The sequence below is a fragment of the Scylla paramamosain genome, chromosome 43 (assembly GCF_035594125.1).
Source record: "Scylla paramamosain isolate STU-SP2022 chromosome 43, ASM3559412v1, whole genome shotgun sequence".
NCBI classification, from domain to species: domain Eukaryota; kingdom Metazoa; phylum Arthropoda; class Malacostraca; order Decapoda; family Portunidae; genus Scylla; species Scylla paramamosain.
Genome location: NC_087193.1, coordinates 4,549,684 through 4,571,578, shown reverse-complemented (window position 1 = coordinate 4,571,578; position 21,895 = coordinate 4,549,684). Strand labels below are relative to the sequence as shown.

At 41.4% G+C, this 21,895-nt stretch overlaps 3 protein-coding genes across 13 annotated transcripts in view; 1 reads left to right on the top strand and 2 right to left on the bottom strand.

The window, feature by feature from the left end:
• Positions 1 to 112: 112 nt before the first annotated feature.
• Positions 113 to 8,717, bottom strand: LOC135093615 (uncharacterized). Its single transcript, XM_063993032.1, has 3 exons — positions 8,560 to 8,717; positions 3,280 to 3,513; positions 113 to 2,333 (listed from the first exon to the last, which is right to left on the bottom strand). The coding sequence occupies exons 2-3, from the start codon at positions 3,437 to 3,439 to the stop codon at positions 901 to 903; spliced, it is 1,593 nt and encodes a 530-aa protein (XP_063849102.1). The 5' UTR covers positions 3,440 to 3,513; positions 8,560 to 8,717; the 3' UTR covers positions 113 to 900.
• Positions 8,718 to 9,224: 507 nt separating this feature from the next.
• LOC135093614 (zinc finger protein 37-like) lies at positions 9,225 to 19,448 on the top strand. 10 transcript variants are annotated; one of them, XM_063993024.1, is made up of 5 exons: positions 9,673 to 9,794; positions 12,252 to 12,310; positions 13,237 to 13,735; positions 14,391 to 14,508; positions 14,935 to 19,448. In XM_063993024.1, the coding sequence occupies exons 2-5, from the start codon at positions 12,271 to 12,273 to the stop codon at positions 16,213 to 16,215; spliced, it is 1,938 nt and encodes a 645-aa protein (XP_063849094.1). In that variant the 5' UTR covers positions 9,673 to 9,794; positions 12,252 to 12,270; the 3' UTR covers positions 16,216 to 19,448. The 10 variants fall into 10 exon arrangements, with proteins under 10 accessions (XP_063849101.1, XP_063849092.1, XP_063849091.1 ...); XM_063993025.1 differs by lacking the exon at positions 9,673 to 9,794 and adding an exon at positions 9,807 to 10,360; XM_063993023.1 differs by lacking the exon at positions 9,673 to 9,794 and adding an exon at positions 9,807 to 10,664.
• Positions 16,969 to 21,895, bottom strand: part of LOC135093616 (putative protein MSS51 homolog, mitochondrial) — an 8,347-nt gene continuing 3,420 nt past the window's right edge. Inside the window, exons 7-9 of one of the 2 annotated variants that reach the window (XM_063993034.1) lie at positions 21,561 to 21,716; positions 19,839 to 20,042; positions 16,969 to 18,912 (exon numbers count right to left, since the gene is read on the bottom strand). In XM_063993034.1, coding sequence (XP_063849104.1) covers positions 19,884 to 20,042; positions 21,561 to 21,716 — 315 coding nt within the window. In that variant the 3' untranslated portion in view covers positions 16,969 to 18,912; positions 19,839 to 19,883. Of the gene's footprint in view, positions 18,913 to 19,674; positions 20,043 to 21,560; positions 21,717 to 21,895 lie in introns of those variants that run through there. The other variant, XM_063993033.1, reaches the window with a different exon arrangement.

Genomic DNA, 21,895 nt, shown 5'->3' with positions numbered 1-21,895 from the left:
GCAGGAGAAAACTGGACAGTGGCTATGGCACAAGGAACAGTTTCTGATGTGACCTGGAAATGTTTTCATCCAATGGAGGGCATCATGAGGCACAAGCATGACAATAAATAAGTTTTGAGAATATGGTTTACTTAAAAAAATATTGTTCAGACAGTTTACTAAGAAAAGATGACATTAAAATATTAAATTACTTCACATTGGAAAAATTCAAAAGGAGACAAAACTGGAAGTGTGAAACTATAACCACAACTATACATAATCCATATAAAACATAGGTATATGCCACGGCCTAATATCAGCACATACACTGCTTGGTTACATACACTATAACTAAATGAGGGACTCAGGGGGATGGGGGGAGCACAAACCAACTTCCTGGCATTTTCCTGCTCAGAGGGCATTCATTAAGCTCGAGATACTTGCTCTGTGCCCCGGCCCTGCCCATCTGGCCCTTCTTACAGCTACGAGTGCAGACAGGGGCCAAAACTACATCTTCCCTTGCAACTCAGGTGTCAACTGACAAATGAACATTGGGAAAAAGCGAGATGCGTCAATGCCCTTGCCACACTCCCCTTGTCCTGCCATCCCAGGCATGTTTACACGTTGTGGGTTGACTGTGAGGGCATGCCTGGTACATCCTTGGCTCTGGACTCACACTCAACCCAACATCTACAGAGGCTGATGACAAGCAAGACAAGAGATGTGTGTAAGGGGCTTCCTAAGACCATCCTGCCACCAATTTAATTTTGTACTAAGGTGGAGTGTTGGCCATTACAATATATTAGCCTGTTAAGCTTATTATTAATCTTGGGGTTGGATTCCACTTATTTATTGATCCTTTCATTGGTGTTAAGATGAAAATAATCTACCAAGCCAGCCACTGCTATTGTTACTTATTTACTACTTTTTCTTCTTTTCCAGAGCAGCTTTCTTCAATGCCTCCTCCGAGAGCAGGCCACGGGCCATGAACACTTCCCTCATGATCTTCTTCAGGTAGCTCAGTTCCTGCTTCAAGCCAGAGTATTTAGATTTTAGCTTCTGCTGACGCTCTTCCTCCGCTTGAATCTTCTCTATCAGGTCATCCTCCTCCTGCTTCTTCTTCTGGCGGTAGCGCAGAGCTGCCTGCTTGTTCTGCTCCTTCTTGCGTTCCTTACGGTCCTCCTGGTAAGGTGTCTTCCTGGCACCGGTAGCCCTGCGGGAGGATCTCGCCTTGCGCTGTGACCGGGAGTAGGAGTGTGTTTCCTCTAGAGGACTCCATTCCTCATCCAAGCACTTCATATCATCACAGCTTGCATTCTCACCATAGAGAGATTCACTGTTGGATGGGGCAGGGGAGAGGGAGCCCACAGAAGGGACTGGAGAAGGAAGATAGGCTGGGGAGGCTAGTGAGGAGGCTTCAGACAGGTCAGAGGATGAGGCAAAGTCAGATGGAGATTGAGGAGGAAGTGAGACAGAAAGGGATGCTGGGAGAGAAGATTCAGGTTGAGGGGAGGGTGCAGGCACAGAAGAAAAGAAATCAGGGGAAAGTGAGGAGGATGAAGAAGGTTCTGAGTCCACAGATCTAGTGACTGAATCTGAGGCTTCCAGCTGGGAGAGGAGGTCCTCCATGCTGGCCTCCATTGTTGAGGCATCAAAAGACAAGTTCTCCAGACTCTGGAAGCCACCACTGCTGCTGTTGCTGCTTATCATCTGCACTATTTCATCAATCAGGTCTTCAGCATCACAGGTCTGTGGCTGTACCAAGGCCACGTTACTGACCTGATGCTCCACCTGGCTTCCTCCAAATGTCATGGCACCAACCTGACTTTCATGGGTCTTGGATTGCAGGCTGGGGGGGGGTGGTGCTGTGGATAGCTGCTGCTGAGCATTTGAGGTGATCTGTGGCACCTGTTTTGCTGGCAACACCTGAAAGTTTACCTGGATAGGCTTGCTCTTTGCAGCAGCAGTGGTGACTTTGCGGCAAATTATGATTTTTGGAATAGGAGGATTAGCCTGGGCTCGGGGTGGACTGACAGGGCTGGCAAGGGGAACTGGGACAAGAGGAGGAGAGACAGGGGGAGTGAGGGTACGAGGAGGAGTAGCAGGGGGTGTGAGGGCAGGAGGAGGAGTAGCAGGGGGAGTGAGGCCAAGATGATTGATGGCAGGGGTGTGTGGAGGCTGTAGCTCAGACAGAGGCACTAGCATGTCTTCAGGCTTGATGACAGGGCTGAAGTTGTCATTGTCCAGTTGGAAAATGGTGCTTTCCTGGGGTGTGGAGGCTTGGAGGGACAGTGGGAAGTCTACCATGCTGGACAGCCCAAGGATTTCCCGACCCTCCATCCACTCTGGGAGATCTGTAATAGCTCAAGTGTTAGCCCAATGGTACTGGTCTACCAATGACAGGGGAGTCCCCTGTGGACAGTACCACAAGGCCAGGACAACTGCTGATGGCCATCACTTGTGGTTCGTATAGTAATGATTGAAATTTTTTCCTTTTAAAATGACTATATTACACGACCAGGTGGTGCCCTATTCACAACAGCGAGGTCCTGGGTTTGATTCCTAGGCCAGGTCGGGGGTCTTTGGGTGGACTACTTTGTTGTATACTGCCTGTTTACCCATCAGTGATTAGGTACCTGGTGAAGTCAGGAGTTGTGACCCGCTGCTTTGGGGAAAGAAACAAATGGGGTGGCCAGATCATCCCAGGCCTGGTCTTCCAGGCTGTCGAGACCAAGTGGCAGCCAAAGTATCGTAGAGTGTAAGATACTCATACAGGGGTTATATGTAATTATGAACACCAAAGATCTCTTCAGAAACACTGTATTATGTGGTCAATAAACCTCCAATGATTAATTATATTATGATATACGCAATTTACCAAGGCTTGTTTATGAGCGGACCCGCAACCACCAGTCGTTATACTCTCAGTGCGAGCTCAGAGCTCATTATTACTGATCATTAGGTGAGACTGTGACCTCACACACCATACCCCTCATCCCCCTGGTCAGGGGAGACAGTAATTGCCCCGCTTGTCAACGGAAAAATCCCAGAGGTGACCAGCTTCTAGTGGGGTTCACATCTATATCAGCCATGGCAGCCAACACAGACTCAGCCCCTTTAACACTGAACCATGAGGCAGTGTGTGTGTGTGTGTGTGTGTGCTTGCTAGTGTTAGCAGCTCATGATACTGTGGTCATGAAGTGTTCTTACATTACTTCTGCATCTAGGTATAACAAAATGATAATCTCAAAATAAGACCAGAGAATCCCAGCCTTCACACAGGCTGAGGGAGGTAATCACCATAGGTGGCGGTGGTGGTGGTGTTGGCGGCTGCATTTGTGGCAGTGGCAGGAGGAAGGAAAGATGTGGTCTTGGCCCCAAGGGGAAAATCCTCCTCACTCTCCAGCATGTGGAAGAGGGAGGGGGAGGATGGCATGGCGTACAGGTCCATGTTCTGCATGGCCGACTGCTTGTTGTTCTGCACTTCTTGATATCAAAGTTGTTGGTGTGGCCACCAAAGGCGTGGTGTTAAACCTGAGGGGGAGAATGGCATGAGCATCTAATTCATCAACACCTGCCTTCATGGTCTGTGGCAGGACACACACACCTCCACTCACCTGTCTCCTGCCCAGCCACTCTTGTCCAGCCAGTCAATGTCCATTCCTTCCATCTCATCTGGTCACCTGGGGCTTTACACTTCCCTCCTCAGCCTGCCACTACAGTATTCTGCTAAATTTTTGTATACATGCCTGATCAATATATTTTACTAAGTTTCATCCTTAACTGGCAGCCACAATGTTTTAAGTGTATTCCTTGTTTATCAAAGTTTTTGTAGTAGTACAAAAACACTTATCTTGGTCACTATTATGTTGTTTATTAACTCTCACTTTATTGTGTACTAAGACTGATGTCTCTGGCTCAAGTCTTCAAAACTACAGCTAGCCAACACCCTGCTTCTCACAAACACCAGCTGAGAATGTCATTAAGTCCCAGAGTGGCCACCATCAACTCATCACAGAATCAAACACAAGAACAAGGGAAAAGAACTTCAAGGGAGAATGGTAATGAGGGCTAGAGGAGCCTTTGTTTAGGCAGCTCCTTATCACACACCAATGACAGATAAGTTCTTCCTGTACATGACGCACATGAATTTCCTGACTTCACAGAATTTCATCAACTCCTTAATTTTTTATTTTTAATGAAACTACAATCTAATCTAAACAATCTAATGACTTTCCTCCTCCTAATGATTCATAACATAACTAGAGTGCATTATACAAGCTATACCTACACTCCTTTGAGTAACATACATACAACTCATCTTCCTCCTCTAGTTCATCTACTCTAAACTATCACACCCACCTTTCATGTGGCAAACACCCAGTACCTATTTCTCCTAACCCATCCACTGCACAGACCACTGACTCACCCTATATAATTAACCCTTACATCTCTGTACATCTATCCTCTTAGCATCCAAGACACACACATCAAAGATTCCCTACACTTCCCAGTCTCTACTTTCCCTACAATTGTCCCTACTTTCCATCCCCACCTAACACACACAACGTGAAGGTAATTAACCCTGTTTCTGACATACGCACCTCCCTTGCACCTCCCTTATCACCTTATCTAATCTATGAGAGGTTGTGGGTTTGTCTGTGAGTGTTGTGTGCATTTCACTATTACATACAGCTTTGTTACTAGAATGCAGCTGTCCTGTTCCTCATCACCATTATGGATATGAAAATTAAAGCATATTTCATCATTAATTTTACACTACATCAAGTTACTGCTGATCACATATGCATTGGTTTCCCTAGTGACTATTTGCTCATTCCTGCATGCCAAGGGAGATCAATATGAGCTGGAATAGCAAGGATGGAAAGCAAGACAGGAATGATATGTGTGGATATGTCGTTTGTTTATCTTTTTCCTCTCTGCCATCATCATTTGACATCCTCTCCACCTCCCACTACCAATGTCATTTGTTAGTATAATGTAGTTGTGGAATGTAATACCTTTGATTCATCCTAAAGTACTCTAACATCATAACAGGTAAGATAGGTACTGCAGCTTCACTCCTCCACCACTGTAATCAAACACGCTGGACTTTCCCACCACTCAAGCCTCCATAGTGATAAGACTGGTGCCAAACAGATGCTGATGAAACTTTATTATCTCCCAACACTCCAAAGGCACTCACATGACTACCACGTGTGTTTATCCATGACAGTTCCAAGTGTACTATCTTGTGTTTTAAAGCATTTTTCTTTCTCTATCTCCCTAGAAACAACAAACAAATGACTATTGCATAAGTTTCTCCTTGACAACTCTCACTGTTTTGTTTTCATGTGTTGCCTTGTTTTGAAGCATTGTTGTTGTTGTTGTTTACAGGTATTATGATGTATTTTAAAGGAATTTTCTATTTCTTTATCTGTCTAGAAACAACAGACAGATGACTAGTGTATAAATTTCTCCTTGAAGACTCTCACTCTTTTGCTTTCATGTAGTGCCTTGTTTTGAAGCATTGTTGTTGTTGTTGTTGTTGTTTAAAGGTACTATGTTGTGTTTTAAGGCAATTTTCTATTTCTTTATCTGTCTAGAAACAACAAACAGATGACTACTGTATAAATTTCTCCTTGAAGACCCTCACTGTTTTGCTTTCATGTAGTGCCTTGTTTGGAAGCATTCTGTTATCGTCTTAATGTATCATCTTGTGCTTTAAGGCAATTCTTTCATTTGTCTCTCTAGGAACACCAAACGGATGGCATGTGTATAAGTTTCTCCTTGACAACCCTCACTGTTTTGAAGTGTATTTATTGATCTCCCTAGTAACAGCTACACAAGTCTTATATGAACAGTATGTGCTTTTTGAGGACTTTTATCTGCTGTATACTGTTCTGATGTAATAGTGAAGTGACAGGACTACAAACCACCATTGCAACATATAATCTTCACCCTATAAGTCAGTCCAGGGGGTGAGAGTTACAAGCAGGTAAGGGAAGCCACACACTCTGACAAAACAACTCAGCATGTGTTCCCTTGTCCCTTGTTGTCAACCAGTAACTTCCCTAAGGTTTCTATTCCCTCATAACCATAATGTCCATATTGAGTAACATAACATAACCACCCAGGTCGTAATCTAAGGAATAAATAGGCAGTAAATGACCTAAATCAATAATGACCTGGTTGAATTACATCGTTAATGCCACTATTTCTATAATACTAACAAATCTGATGATGATGAAAGTAGATGAAGTCAATGATAAGAAAAGGATAATGTATCAAAGTATAAGAAAGCCAAAGATTACAAGAAAATTAATAGCAAAAATTTTTATTTATAGAAAAGTAAAACCTTAAAAGAAAAGGAAGCAGGAAGGAAAAGTGTAAAAGATAAAGAGAAAAGTAAGAAGGCATAAAGTAAAATAAGTAGGTGCTAAAGAAAATAAGCAAAAAATAAATAAAGACAGTAGGCAAAAAACCTTAAATAGCACAAAAAAACTAGAAAATAAAGTAAAAAGAAGTTAAAGAATGAAACACGCATGAAAAAAAAACTAATTAAGAAGTTTAAGGCAAAAAAAAAAAAAAAATAAAAAAATAAATAAATAAATAAAAAAATAAAAAACAATGCTAAAATATAAATAAGCAAATAACTTTCCCTATTCATGTAAGCAGTAAGTGACAGAGGGCATTAAAGCGTAACAGTCTGTGGCGTAGAAGAGGAAGGCTGCCAATGACCGACAATGAATGAGGCAGCGCTGATTAGGGAGACCATGTATGAAAGGCTGGCTGGGTGCTAATGGGTGGGGGTCAAGTTGTGGTGGTGGTGGTGGGACAGGGGGGCAAGGGGAAGTGGAAGGAGGAGTATATAGTAGTGGTAGTAAACAGCAGCAGCGGCAGCAGCAGCAGCAGCAGCAGCAGCAGCAGTAGTAGTAGTAGTAGTAGTAGTAGTAGTAGTAGTAGTAGTAGTAGTAGTAGTAGTAGTAGTAGTAGTAGTAGCAGCAGCAATGGAGGAGGAGGAGGAGGAGGAGGATAGAAGTAGTAGTAGTTAGTAGCAGTAGTAATTGTTGTTGTTGTTGTTGTTGTTGTTGTAGTAGTAGTAGTAGTAGTAGTAGTAGTAGTAGTAGTAGTAGTAGTAGTAGTAGTAGTAGTAGTAGTAGTAGTAGTAGTAGCAGTAGTAATTGTTGTTGTTGTTGTTGTTGATGTAGTAGTAGTAGTAGTAGTAGTAGTAGTAGTAGTAGTAGTAGTAGTAGTAGTAGTAGTAGTAGTAGTAGTAGTAGTACCTGCAGCAGCAGTAATAAATACAAAGAAAATTGTATATAAACAGTGATAAAACACAAGTAAAAGTAACGCAAGCAGGAAAACTAAGAAGCAAAGTAAACGATATTAAAAGCGGTATCTCCATTCTCTCCATCCTCCTCATTCATCTCTCTCTCTCTCTCTCTCTCTCTCTCTCTCTCTCTCTCTCTCTCTCTTGGGTACAATGACCCTTAAATGGCACACTTAACGAGAGAGAAGAGAGGGAAGGCAAGGGGAACGGGGGGGAGAGGAGAGGAGAGGAGAGGAGAGGAGGGAAGAGAGAAGGGAAAGAGTAGGAAGGGCAGGGGAGAGGAGGGAGGCAGAAACGTTTGCCTGAAGTTATGAAGGAGAGCCGCCCCCTCTCTCCGCCGCTCTCTCCCTTTCGTAAGGTAGGTCAGTGGAAAGTACTAGACAAGATGGAGCAATATTGTGCAAGTGGAGAGAGCGGAGCCAGGGAGAGAGCGGAGCGAGGGCTAAGGGGGGGTGGGAGGGAGGAAGGAGGGGGCGGGACGGGTGACTAATAATAGAGTCGATAGGCCACGTGACTGTCTTGTGACCAACCCGCCGGGAAATAGTCAAGTACACGCTGCCCCGACACGTGATCAGACGGGTAAACAAGGAAGTGGGGATAGTGAAGGATAAATATATGAGTTATGGGTGATACTACACGTAATATGGTAAATTGTATTGATAATTTTGGGGGTGTAATAGGCGGGGGAATAATCCTTAGTGATGGCGATACTAATGCAGTATATCAATACATAATAATGAATATATAAGACATGAACAGATAAATACATTACAAGAATATATATAAAATGAAGACAAATAATATAAATATACTACTATATAAAAATAGGTAATACATGAATATAACAGAAATCAAATGATAAATGAACACATTATAGTAATAGGAAACAATATGGTAAACAAATAAGACAAACATATATGAACAAAAAGAATAAACAAAACATGAAGTATGACATCAGCGTCACAACAGAAAACGTATGACGGTGGAATTGTGAAACCCAGTGACTCTTGATACAAGGCACTCCAGCCCCTTCCAGGCCAGCAACGCGGCCTGGACCGGACTGCAGGCCTAGGGCTATGGCAAGGCATGGGGCGGGAGGCTTGTCACTTAAGCCGGTGGGGGGGTGGGGAGCAGGGGTAAAATGACCGCTTCCAGGTAAGGTCAAGACGCACTACGCTACACACATGTTGGGTATTTTGTCACTTATTCCGCCGCTATACTGGACTTTTGAGGATGTCAGTACTTACTCCATCATGATTGCGTTGTACTGCGCGCAGGGCGCGTGCCGTGAGGTCCACTTACTCCATCATATCGGTAATAATGGCGAGTAGAAAAATGCGTGTATCCTCTTCTGCGACATGGAGCAAACTGGCGCCAAATCTCCTTCAGCCCAGTGGCACCCGTGTATTCCTCCGCCCTACTCATAAAAAACACATTTTTGGCCATAAAAAACACCTTCCACGATGGCTCTATATACATAATATATATGTACTTGTATTAGCTATGATATTTAATTGCATATATTAGTTAAACATTTTTTATTCGACAAAGTTGTTAAGTTGCGGACTAAGTGATGATGCGGAGTAAAATCTTTGTTATGGCAGCACTAGGTCCCGGAATGCATCTTTACTTTGGATTTCGTAGTTTTCGTATAAAAAACATTGGGCGTATAATATATATCATGAAAGTTACACATATGCACTAAATGATAACACACTTGAATTGAGCTATAAGGGCATAAAGAGTTTCTATCGGTTCGTATATAAAGTATAAAAAAGAAAAGTAAAAAAATGCTTGAAAGGAGGCAATCCAAAGTAAAACTGAGAAGACGGAATTGCATCAGCTTCTGCAATTGTACCTCATTTATGCAATGTATGTGTACAGATGCACTCGATATCACAGCAAACATAACATATAGTTCGCTGGAAGCCAATGTAAGCCCATTAACGCCAAACAGGAATTCACATATTTCTCCTTATTTCAGCTTAGAAGCGACGCTTCTTTCCATATAATAGCCTTATTTTACCAGCCAGATAAACATAATGCCGGGTAGATGATGCTCGCCTATCAGATAAGCCCTGATGTATATATTTAGCAAAGAAATATATAAAAATACAGCGGTATAATTGATCGGCAGCGGCGGGCGTTCATTGGCCAGGCCGGGCCGGGGGTGGGGCCAGACCCTCCCAACAAATGATGTCATAAAATCCATAAGAGTAAAAATAAAAACCCAAAAAAATATCCAAAAAAGAGAAAAAAATCTGCAGCCTTGAGTGAGGTTGTCGGAGGTGGACAGAGAGACGGGCGAGAGGCTGTGGGAGGCTAAAATAAAGCCTGGACGAAGCTGGTGGGAGGAGCCGTTGTGAGTCTGTGCGAGTTTTTCTATCATTTTTTCACATGTCTGGAGACGCCAAGTACATCAGTCTCTACTACAGCCTTGTTCACCAGGGAGCCTCTGATTTCTACAAAGAAATCATCAAAGGTAAGGCGTATTTCCCTCTCCCAAGCCCGCCAACACCTTATTTCTCCCCTGAAAACTCGTCCCTCTGAAGGGGGAGGAGGAAGGGGCATTCGGGACTCCTCTTCCCGGGACAAAAGATGAGGCCAGGAGCGACCGGGAACCCTTTCTACACCCCTCCATGACTATTTCCACTCGTCCCCTTTGTTTCCCGCCTGATCCATGACCCAGGGGCGGCCAGGGTCACGGGGGGAGATGAAATAAGGTCTCAACAGGTCTGCTGGCTGGGTGAGGGAGGGGGTGTTGCGGTCTTCCACGGGGATGGCGAGTAAAAGGAGAATTTATTGATTCAGGAGGCAAGGCAGACGTTTTTTGCGGCCCCTAGCCTTGGGGCAGGAGCCAGGCCGAGCACCGCAGCTACTGACAACTGCCCACCATCCCTCTACCACAGCTTCTGGGGGAGAGATAAGGGGACCCCGTCTTAGTGGGGGAGATTTCTGGTGCTCCTTCGTCTCTCTTGTCTCACTTCCACTCATTATTTTCCCTCGTGCCTCCTGTTCACGCCCCCCCTTGCCCCCGCGTACCCTCAGGTGGGAGTAAATGTGTGTGAGTTGGGCAGTATATGAGGTTCTAAGTGGCATGCTAATAGATGTGCTTCCTTTGCAAAATAGCTGCAGCCTCCGTGTGACTTCAGTGTTGTGTTGTTGTCTTCTGTGTGACTTGTATGGGACTAGTCTCCGTGGTGATGGCTTAGATCGACTGGAGAACTTTTTTGAAGTTAATTTATGACTCCGAAATGACATGTTTTATATACTCTTTGGCTGATTACTGCCGGTTTAGTGATGGTAATCAGAAGCAGTTCCATATATCTGTGTTGACATTTGTGTGTACAATGTGAGTGATGGTGATGTTTGTTTGTGGTGATGGTGATGGTGCTTGGTGATGCAGATTGTCTTTGGGGGTGACTCAAGTCTACATTATGATTTTAATACATGATTTTTCTGTTTGCTTTATGCATTTTTGTTTATGATGTAAAATTATTTTTGTTAATTGTGCTTTGTTACTTTGATTGGATGTATTTTAATTTCATTTATAATTTTTTTTTATTCATGTGTTGGCTGTTACTTTCTTAATTTTCAGTCACTTATGTGTTGTCTTAAAATACACTAAACTTGCATTAAACATTTTTAAAATTATAATCATCACAAATATTGTATTGATTCAGTATATTATAATTATTATTTAAATTGAATTTATTCTATTATAATTCTTTAATTATTCCTACTGTCAATTTTATTTATTTTTTTAATTCTGTGTTTATGAACCTTTGAAGACATCATAATTATTTTAAAATATTGTTTTATTTCTTTCCATTGCAGCAGCTTTTTGTGGCATGAAACACTCTATAATGCCATTGTGGTATGTTACAGATTTATAGTATTAGCCACAGCATGCACTTGTCATTACTGTCACAGTTATCACCAAGGCAGTTCCTATCAAGTGGTGTGTGGAGGACAGGAAGCCTACCCCACACCAGGGCACAGCCACAGCAGGGATTCTTGGCTTCTGCCGGCTGTCCCAAGCTACACCTTTATAAAGTTGATTATAAAGTTGACTATACTGCCTGACCAAAATTAATTTTTATTATTATTACTATTTGACTGACATTATTGTAATCGGGAAGCAGTAAAATGAGTGAATATTAATTTAATCTAACCTGTCTTTTCCCTAACAAGAAAAAATTTTCAGTAAAGTATACAAAAATATAAACAAATACATCACTTCAATGAATACAGTTTTAACATTGCAATAGTGAGACAGAATGCATCTCAATGCAATAGTGAGAAGAGATGCATCTCAGTCATAATGCATTGTATTAACTTTACTTCCCTTGAGAACATGCCATTCCTCCCTGGACCAGCAGGTATTACCTCTCACAGCTGTGCACCACAACTTTAATCTGGCAGTACATATAGTTTGCTTTCCATGAGTGCTGGTGTTCCATGATAGAGTATTAGTGGTCAACTTTCAACATTTTGTATTGAATTAGATTTATACAGGCTGGCAATTTATCATTTACTTCAACACAGCCTTATTCCTGAAGAGGAGGCAACAGGAAAGGTTCTCCCCCTTGGTCACTTAGGGCACATGGGTTAAGAAAGAGTTGGTGCTGGATGACATGTTAGGCTCAGGGATTTAGTAAAGGTGTCTGGCATTCATTCAGGAGTCTGTCAGTTAATGTTTACTACACTTGTCTGAGAATCAAACCTAATGTTCTTGTAATAATAACCTTGAAATAGTTTGCATGAGGGTAGTCAAAGCCTTAAAAGATGGAATAAGAAAATTAAATAAGGAATTGTCTCCTCACAGTCATTGATGATCTAATTCTTTTTTCTCTCAATTATTCCTCACCTGTAACTATAAAGTGAGAAAAATAGTGAAATAAATAAATAATAGGTATTTTTATCACAATAATTTCAGATCTGCTTTGAACACCTAAATGTTCAGTATTCCGGACTACCTGGTTTTGAATTGGAATAGTAAGCATTACATTTGTTTTACGTCATCCCAATACAAACCCATCTATGTAGCAGTCAGGAATGTTTATAAAAACATACAAACTTATTTGCATTAGTGGATATTGCCAGATATTTAGAATCAAAATTAGTTTCATTCTTAGAACCTCCAAAAAATACTAATTAATCCAAATCTAATATAAATGTGAAAGTTGTAATGATGAATGATTAGTTACTGGAAATTTTCTCAATGATAGGATTACAATTATGTACAAGATTAAGTTTAACTGATAAGCTGATTTCTTATCAAGATAAAATTAAGTTTTAAAATTAAAAAAAAAGCAAATCACTTCCAGAATATTTTCATAAAAAAAAAAAAAAAAAAAAAAAAAAAAATATATATATATATATATATATATATATATATATATATATATATATATATATATATATATATATATATATATATATATATATATATATATATATATATATATATATATATATATATATATATATATATATATAAAACAGTTAATATCAGCTATAAAATGGGATGATAATAAAAGTATATATAAAATATACTACACTGAGTGTTATAAAAATAAGTAAATAAATAAATAATAATAATAATAATAATAATAATAATAATAATAATAATAATAATAATAATAGTAATAATAATAATAATAATAATAATAATAATAATAATAATAATAATGGCAATTAAAATAAATAATAATAGTGACTAAAAATAAAAATAATAAAAGTAATAAAAGTGAGAATAAGAGCATGATATATAAAATAAAAAGGAGAAGAGTTAATATATTATTGGCAGTGAGGGAGGTAGAGATCAGTGAAGGCTGGATGGATGGAGGTCTGCAAGGGAGCAACACAAGAAGACACAGACAGCATTAGGCCACTGACTAACACTGCTCCTGCACCCACAGGTCCTGGCGGGAACATGAGCTATCTTCCCCCTTGGGCGCCTTCCTCAGGGGGCGGCCACTATCCCCCACATATGTTACCCACGTCCTCCTCCACATCCTCCACCTCCTCCGGATCCCTGCCACCATCCCACACCACAAACAACACCACATCCCAGGGGGGCCTCAACACCCCCTCTGTCTACCAGACCCTATCTCCGGTGGTCAAGACGTCGTCACCGACCAGTGTCTCGGTCACCCAGTCCATCAACACGCCCAAGACATCCACCTTACCCACATCAGGTGCTCCGGCCTCATCCACATCCACGTCATCCTCCTCTGCACAGTCATCCGGCACCACCATGTCTCTGGGCGACCCGTACGAGCCCCAGGGATTCCAGAGGCCACACACGCCCCCCAAGGGAAGCAAAAGTGATAACCCCAGTATGAGTGACGCGCCACCCCCAGAGATGCTCCTTGCCCTCGCCGGACCAAGCTCAATGGACCTCAAAACACCCAGAAAGTATGTCTGCAGGACAGCTTGTCTTGTCTCACCCTGTGCTCGTGAAAGGACAGGACAGACTCTTGTTTTCTGAAATCGATTTGCCTATAATTGTATTTTCATGCTTTTCTATAAAGTATAGGTAAATTTAGTTAAGAATAGGTGTACTATATAAAATGAAGAAATACACGATCTTGTATAGAGTCATAAAAAGAGAATTGAATTATGTAAAGTAGATAATATATATATATATATATATATATATATATATATATTGCATAAAAAATTTGAGTTGGTAGAAGATACAAAAATATGTATACTATATAATCACAAAAACAAGTATAGGAATAGGCAGGTGTAATACATTTGTCAGATTATAACTAGGTATAGGAGCACCCACATTACCATAAAATAATTAAGAGTAGGGAGAAGATATGAAAAAAAAAACACACTACTATATAAAATCTTCAAGATTAGTCCACAGTCACTTTATTCTGCAAACCCACAGAATCACACACACACCCCACACGCTACAAAGAAGCTATGAGTTTACCAAGGAAACAAGAAATACACATGCTCTTCTCGGGAAGCCCGTCAGACTTGTATACACAGTTCCTTTATTTTTTTCTCCTTCCCTCATAGTGTTAAAGAACAAGCGTAAAAAAGTGTTATCCAGTTCATTTCTTGCCTTCAGAGCGCCAGCGAAACACCTGGCCCCTGAACAGCTGCCCAGCCCTGTCATGTTCTCCTACCAGGGCAGGGGAAGACCTCGCAAAAACTGGACTCATGCCACAGTAAGTCCATTTGGTATCAGGGTTCAATGTTATTTGAATTTTTTTTTCAGTTTTTGTCTGAGTGAAAATGTTTTATCGCCCTTGGTTGCAATTTTGAATTATAATTGGTTTTATTTTTATATTTTTTCAATAAAATCACATTTGTCTACTTCCAGTTACCTTCTTCATTTCAATATGTTACTTTTTTCCTTCAAATTTGTTTACTTTACATGAATCTTCCTTGGACACTTGTAATATCTGGTTCTGCTTTGATTTCTTTTGCCATTCTTGCAATGTTTTCTTCAAATAAAATAGTTGCTCTGTCTGCTAACAGTTTCTGGTTCTTTTTCTATTATTTTCTTTCAAGCTATTTTTCTTACATAAAAAACAATTCTTGAGCTGGGTAACATTTATGGCTTTATACACTTTTTTCATTGCCATGAGAAGACAGGCACCACCACCACCACCACCACTACCACCACCAGTCAGCCAGTGACCTACGCCTCCCCTCTCCAGGGTCTGCCCACCATGATCCCAGTGACTCACCCCTCGATGCACGCTGGCACGACTGATGACCCGGATGATGAGGAGAACCGGCCCTTCAAGTGTAACTTGTGTGGGAAAGGCTTCAAGCTGAAAGGCGGCCTGGTGCAGCATGAGCGGACCCACAGCACAGACCGCCCCTACGTGTGTCCCGAGTGTGGCAAGCTGTTCCGCCAACCCACACACCTCCAGCAGCACATCCGCATCCACACGGGTGACAAGCCGTACGACTGTGCCTTCTGTGGCAAGTCGTTCCGGCAGCGCACCATCCTGAACCAGCACCTCAGGATACACACGGGGGAGAAGCCCTATGTGTGTATGGAGTGCGGCAAGTCGTTCCGGCAGAAGGCCATCCTGGACCAGCACTTCCGGACACACCTCGGAGAGAAGCCCTACGCCTGTCCCCATCCCTCGTGCCGGAAACATTTCCGGGAGATGGCGGCCCTCATCTCCCACATGAAGTGCCATAAGGACGTGCCGGACCCAAGGATTGTCCTGCAGCAGGCAAAGAGGATCAAGGAGGAGCGGCACGAAGATGCGAGGTTAGACCCACAAATTCTTGGGGAACATGATGTGTCGGATCGAAGCCTTGGGCAGGAGGTGATGGCCCTGGGCAGGATAGGATTGGATCGGGTGCAGGAGAGGATGGGCCAGCTTGGGCAGGACAGAGCATCATTGGGGCAGGACAGGGGAGCAATAGGACAAGACAGAGGAGGACTAGGGCAGGAAAGAGGACTAGGGCAGGAAAGGGGAGGGTTAGGACAGGAAAGGGGAGGGCTGGGCCAGGAGGTGCTGAGTCCCGAGAGATCCCACGGCCATGAACACAGCGAAGGCTCAAGCACTGGCTCAGAGCAGAGCTACCAGGGGAACGGGGAGCAGGTGCAGCATGAACAGGCCAGAGGTTTTCCCCAACACAATGTGAACAGCAGCTCAGCACAGAAATCCCCACACTCCTCCTTGTCCCAGCACTCCACAACAGACAGGCAGGGTCAGCCCTCCCCCTCCCAGTCCCTGACCTCTCCCATACCCCCAAACATGATGCCCACCCCACAGATGGCCATGGCAAACCTCATCCCATACCCACACTCTATTTTCCCAGCCACTTCATACATGATGCCCCCGCCAGACCCCAGACAGTATCACCCCCAAAGTCAGGGGCAGCACCCCTCCCGACCAAACCAGTGACTACACATGCCATAGTTGTTTTGTAGCGACGAGCGAGTGAGCGAGTGTCTTTCCTTTTGGTAATCTTGAATCATCATCATCCTCCTGCACCTAGCCAGTCTTAGCCTTGCCTCTTGTTTATGAGTTCCCAGACATGCAGTGGTTTATTTATTATTATTAGAACTATGCAATAAATTCATCTCTTTGGGGGGAGTGATGAGGAGTCGCAGGGCAGGCTGAAAAAGGTGATAAATCTACTGGGGATGGAGGACGAAATTTCAAGCTGGGGAGGTTGGCCGGCACTTTAAATTTGTAGCGACGTGCAAGTTTTGGTTCGTGATGGATACGTGCCTCTCTAGCCGCGGATGGTGGATATTCTTGGTGTAAAAGCTATATAAAACTGCTGTGGTGCGAATTGGAACAGCATGGTGGAAGACTGGAAGATTCCCTCTGTTGCTCTGTAAAACTCACTTTCAGTCTTTGTGTTGGCCAGGAAGGTGTCAACCTTTGTTGGTGCCTGACTGGCTGTGTCACTTCTTAACTTTTGGAGCAGCAGTGTCTCTCTGTAAATGAACGGATTAATTTGGTAATATTTATTTTCGTATCATCATGCTTGAATTTAAGAACTCCCCTGTTGGTATTCTCAAGTTGTGAGGTATAAAGTAGGAGGCATTTGTCAACACTTGTCATGCAGCTTATCTGAGATGCCTGTCATGGTGCTGCATCATCAGGCAGGTGAGCTGAGGGACACAGGGACACTCAACATGGTGACAATATGGTGTCAATAATAATAGTGAAGTAAGCAATATCTTGGTGAAAGAAGTTAACTGTGTACATTCAAAATGAAAAATGTACATTTTCTTGCATTTTTCTAGTCTAAAAGATGTTAAAATATCAACATATAACTAAGGTATGGTGCAACCAGTTTTACTTGTACAGGCAACACACTAAGTAATAATACAGGAGACATATTTTCCACTCCTGATCTTGCCTGTGTTAGTTATATTGTATTACTTAACCGGTGCATGACACTACTACCAAACATGCTTGGTAACACCTTAGTGTCCCATGGAGCCCTCGGACAAAAGACGAGCTGCATGGAATGTGGCAGAGCTGTTAATGTGAGGCAATGCTGACTGTACAGGTGGCCAAGCAGTGTTGTCTGCTGGCTGCTGTACCAGGCATGTGTTCGTGATTTGAAGGCTGACGGAGGATCATTTCCGTTTGAGGGTTGTTGAGCGTTTGTAGAATTATTTATCCGGTGGCTTACTTTGGTGGCTCACTATTGCCACTGACGAGGAGAAGGAGGAGGAGGTGACAGAGCAGCCACTATGCTTTGACATTCATATTGTTTATCTGTTCTGTTAAACTTTACTCTTTTTTTACATAAGGTTAGAAGTTCCTAAGAATCAAATATTGTTCAGAGGCAGAGAGTGAGCAAGAGTGTGAGAGTGAGAGCGAAAGAACGAGCGAGCGAGAAAGAGAAAAGACAGAGAGAAAGCGAGAGAGAGATAGATAATCGGTGAAGACAAATTGACCCATAGGTTTAATACTAAGCATTATATAAGGCCACTAGGTAGGGGGTGCTGTGTCTAGCTGCATATTAGTAGGTTGTTTAGGTTTCTTCCATCATAGAGTCTCATGATTTTGACTTTTTAAAAATAAAATAAAACACGGAAACGTCATTTTACAGTCTTGTGCTTATAAAAAAAATAATAATGTTGTGTGACAGGAATATGTTTAGGTCGGTAGACTTTTTCTTACCCAAGTGCAGCTGTAAGATATAACCTGCATCTGCCCTGTTTGTTGCATCAGACATTAGTTCCTCGAGTGCCGGTAGGACAGCCTCCGAGTGCCACAGTACAAGTATCTAGAGTGCCCTCGTAGAAGAGAAGAGTGCCACTACTAAACTTCCTGGTGGGGTGATAAGAGGCAAAAGTGTTAGTAAGCATCTCGAGGTGCAGTGCAGAGGCTTTCGGAGTGCTGTCCTATTGGTTCTCAGAGTGCTGATACAAAGGCAAGAGTGCTGAGAAGGGCACTCCTCACCCTCCACCACCAGAAACTCAAGGAGGAAATACCATGACTCAGTGGTTTCAAAATCTCCACTCACTGCACCACTGGAAGCATGTGTGTTGCCTGAGGACAGCACGAGGAGAGAGCACACGAGCCGCAACAAACGAACCATCCATGACAGACACACAAACGGACAGACATGGTTCCCGGCTTATTTAATAATATTCTGCGGTGTCACTTTTCTGTCTTACTGTACATTTTGTATTTACAATAGAGGTAGTGCAAGCATGTGTGTAAGAATGGGAATGAGGTTTTTGTAAAGGGGCATTACAGTTTTTTTTTATGAGAGTATTGATGTGAGTGTGAGTGAGTTTGTGTGTGCGCATTGAGGGTGGCTGCAGAGATGGTTAGTTTTGTAGTTTGCATCATCGGTAATATTAATGACCTCATTTTCTACATTATTTTGTATCGCTGTACAGAACTTTTCTTGATTTTTTTTTTCTGAATATTTTTTATGGAACCTGTAATGTGTCCAGTGTTTTTAGTTCTCCCAAGTTTTTTATATAGTTGATTTCCTTTCTACAGTCTCTATTTTTTGGTACATTTTCTCCATTTTATCAAGATGTCAAAAATAACATTACCATCAGGAGAAACTGCACAATTTTCACCTGTCCAAGATGTGAGGCAGAGAGATCCTCATTGATTCTGAAAAAAAAAAAAATGCCATAAAAGTATCATTTGTACAAGGTGTGTTTGATGATATCCAATGCTCATCAACTCCTCACACAAGCACATGTGGCTTCCTGATACTGTCTGCTCAAAGTGTTCCTCTCATGGCACTAATAATTTTTGTGGTGTCCAAGTCCACACAGGTAAACTTAAACACACACATGGGCGGGATTGGTGTCCTTGTTACTACTGTGCTGTGTTCACAAATCCGTAATTACTGTCTGTGGGGTTAACAGGAGCCACAGCATGACAGGAGAGTGTCAAGGTGTCTCCACTTGGTTGGGGATTTGAACTTAAGATGTTTTTAAGATGTGAGCTGAGCATGATAACCACTATGCTGCCAAACAACTTGAAGTAGCAGTAGCATAGTAGTGCACATTGGTACTTTTGATGTGGTAAAGTTGAGAGGTAGTCCAGGTGAGTAAAAAGCATTTCAATACTCATTATGGCCTCATTTCAAAATATACAACCCTCAAACGTTCCATCACACATTAAATGCTCAACCAACCAGACTTAATTGCATTTCCTTATCTTATGCTGATATTTTTCTTGAAGATAAAAGCTTTTGTAACTTCATACAGACTTCATGAGTAAGAGCACTGCACTGAATAAAGTACACTGAAAACTTGCCCAATTCTGAAAAAAAAAAAAAAAAAAAAAAATCAAGAATTTGCAGTACAGTAAGGATTTATGGTTGCCAGAAAATTTAACTGAAAAGGTAAAAACAAAACCAGAAGTAAATGAAATCCATCCACTGCATGAAATTTAATCAGCTCAAAATTCTTCCCACCTTTTCCAGGTTAAGTTTAAATTTGTGAACTTTTCCCAACAAAGTATAAAAATGTCATATCCTGAACTAAAAAATGTTCTTCCAATGAAAAAAATAAAATGAAAAATTATACTCTGAGGAAGTGAAGAAATGTATGCATGTGTGTGCATGGCTGTTCTTATGAGAGACTGCCATTGTGGCCTCTGTTGTCAATAGCAATAAGGTAGCTGTTAGCAGCCCACACATGGTCAGGTTCATAAGGTGTCTGCTTGGCATGGAGGGAGCCCAGCATATTCTTCTCCTTGCGCACGATGTTCAGTCCAAGTGGAGCAAGTTTCTGAAAGGTCACGCCAAGGATTTATTGGAGTAGAGAACAGACTTCTACCAGTGTACTACAATAAAGCTGCTGATGCAAGATTACATGAGGTGAAAGGCTACTTAGGATGATAATGAAGGATACCAATTTGTCATAAGGAAATCAGCTGGATCACGTCAAGATTAGCAAACCCACTCACAGCAGGGTTCATTATTCTTTACAAGATTATTGGGTTCATTATTCTTTACGTGGGAATAACTGGGTTCGCTGTTCTTGACATGAACACTTCGGTACTTTGGTACCAAACATTTCAAAAACTGATTAAATTTCTAAGTTTCTCTTTATTAGTTAACCTTTATGAACCCTCACTGGGTTCAATTACTGTTTTCATATACTGGCTTTAATTTCTTTATTCAGATATCCTTTAGATTAGGTTTATTCATCAATAAAATTAGTTCATATTTCCAATTTTCCCCACAATTTCATTTGTTCATAAAACATATTTTGTCAAAGGTTTGCTTTTCTGAACATGAAGACATCTGAGTTGGCCATATTCTTTACATGAAGATCATTGGGCTTGCTGTTCTTGACATGGAGATGTTGGATTTGCTAATCTTGACATGATCCAATCAGCCTAATTACAACTATTACTACTACACCTGCTGACAATCACCTCTAAACATCAATACTGTACTATGATACAGGGATTACTAATAGATCAATTATTTACTACTACTGTTAATACTATTACTGCAACATCTTTAGTCTTAAATTAAAATGACTGAACTTCAAATGAAAACAATTGAATTTCCAATTAAGTCTCAATTCTAAATTAAAATAACTGGTTTAAGTACTTAAAACACATAAGATTAGAATTAAATCAAGTGACATACAATTTGAAGCAAAGATGTAAAATTTGAATGTGCACTGAAAGCTTTTAATTTTATAGCAGGTGGGAATACTTGACAATTGGAAAACATTGGCTACATTAAAAATTCCTTTATAACTGTTGGTCTCCATGACTTGACTCTCTGTTGCCAAGGTCCATTACATAATGCAGTGTATTACAAATTAACATTAAAGGATTAGCAGTTCATTATCATGGAAATTCTGTTTTGTATGACCACAGAATGTGTACAAACATATGGAGGAGCTCCACAAAACTATCTGTGTTACTTTACTCATAAAATTCTATGTACTACTGTATGAGAGAAAAGAATGACTTTCAATCATTTCTTTTTCATTGACTCTTGGAATATCATTACTCTGATTGAACATAATATTTTTTTTACCTATTTCTACTACAATAGTTATTTTTCATCTCCTCCCTCTTCATATTTTATATTAAATTTCAGTGGTTTTACTTCAAGCCAATAGTTTAATTTAAATTTAGCATTTAGTTTAATTTGAAATTAATTTTTTTAAATTTATAATTTTATCTTTTAATTTGAACTTGAAATGTCTGGATTTGAAGGTCAGTTGTTTTAATATGTGGATGAAAAGGTGTAGTCACTAGAAGAGGGAAGTGTAGCAGCCTACCTCCAGGGTCTCCTCAAACTCAGCCTGGTTATAGGTGGTCATGGCCAGGGGGATCTGCTCCTTGGCCAAGAGTTGCAGGGTTGGCTTCCAGAGGATCAGCATGGGCTCAGTGTGGACGCCTGGATGGATGGCCAAGGCAACGTCAGGTCGCTTCATCTGCCAACACAGTGATAAGCTTCCTTCAGCATTGGGAAAAACTGGACTTTATGAGTATAAGGCCACTCCAGCTTGGCTCAGGCCCTGTGTACCATAACTAAATAAATATAGTACAGATAAGCACAGACACATCCACACAGAACATGCAAGCCTTACTTCATCCTAAACAATCTCAAATA

What these genes read in the sequence shown, in the direction of transcription:
- LOC135093615 (XM_063993032.1), bottom strand. Translation starts at nt 3,439, where the DNA reads ATGCAGAACATGGACCTGTACGCCATGCCATCCTCCCCCTCCCTCTTC. An exon ending in CACCACCACCGCCACCTATG is followed by an intron (nt 2,334 to 3,279) that starts GTGATTACCTCC and finishes GAGCTATTACAG; the next exon opens with ATCTCCCAGAGTGGATGGAG.
- LOC135093614 (XM_063993021.1), top strand. Translation starts at nt 9,710, where the DNA reads ATGTCTGGAGACGCCAAGTACATCAGTCTCTACTACAGCCTTGTTCAC. An exon ending in CTACAAAGAAATCATCAAAG is followed by an intron (nt 9,795 to 13,236) that starts GTAAGGCGTATT and finishes CTGCACCCACAG; the next exon opens with GTCCTGGCGGGAACATGAGC. An exon ending in AAAACTGGACTCATGCCACA is followed by an intron (nt 14,509 to 14,934) that starts GTAAGTCCATTT and finishes TGCCATGAGAAG; the next exon opens with ACAGGCACCACCACCACCAC.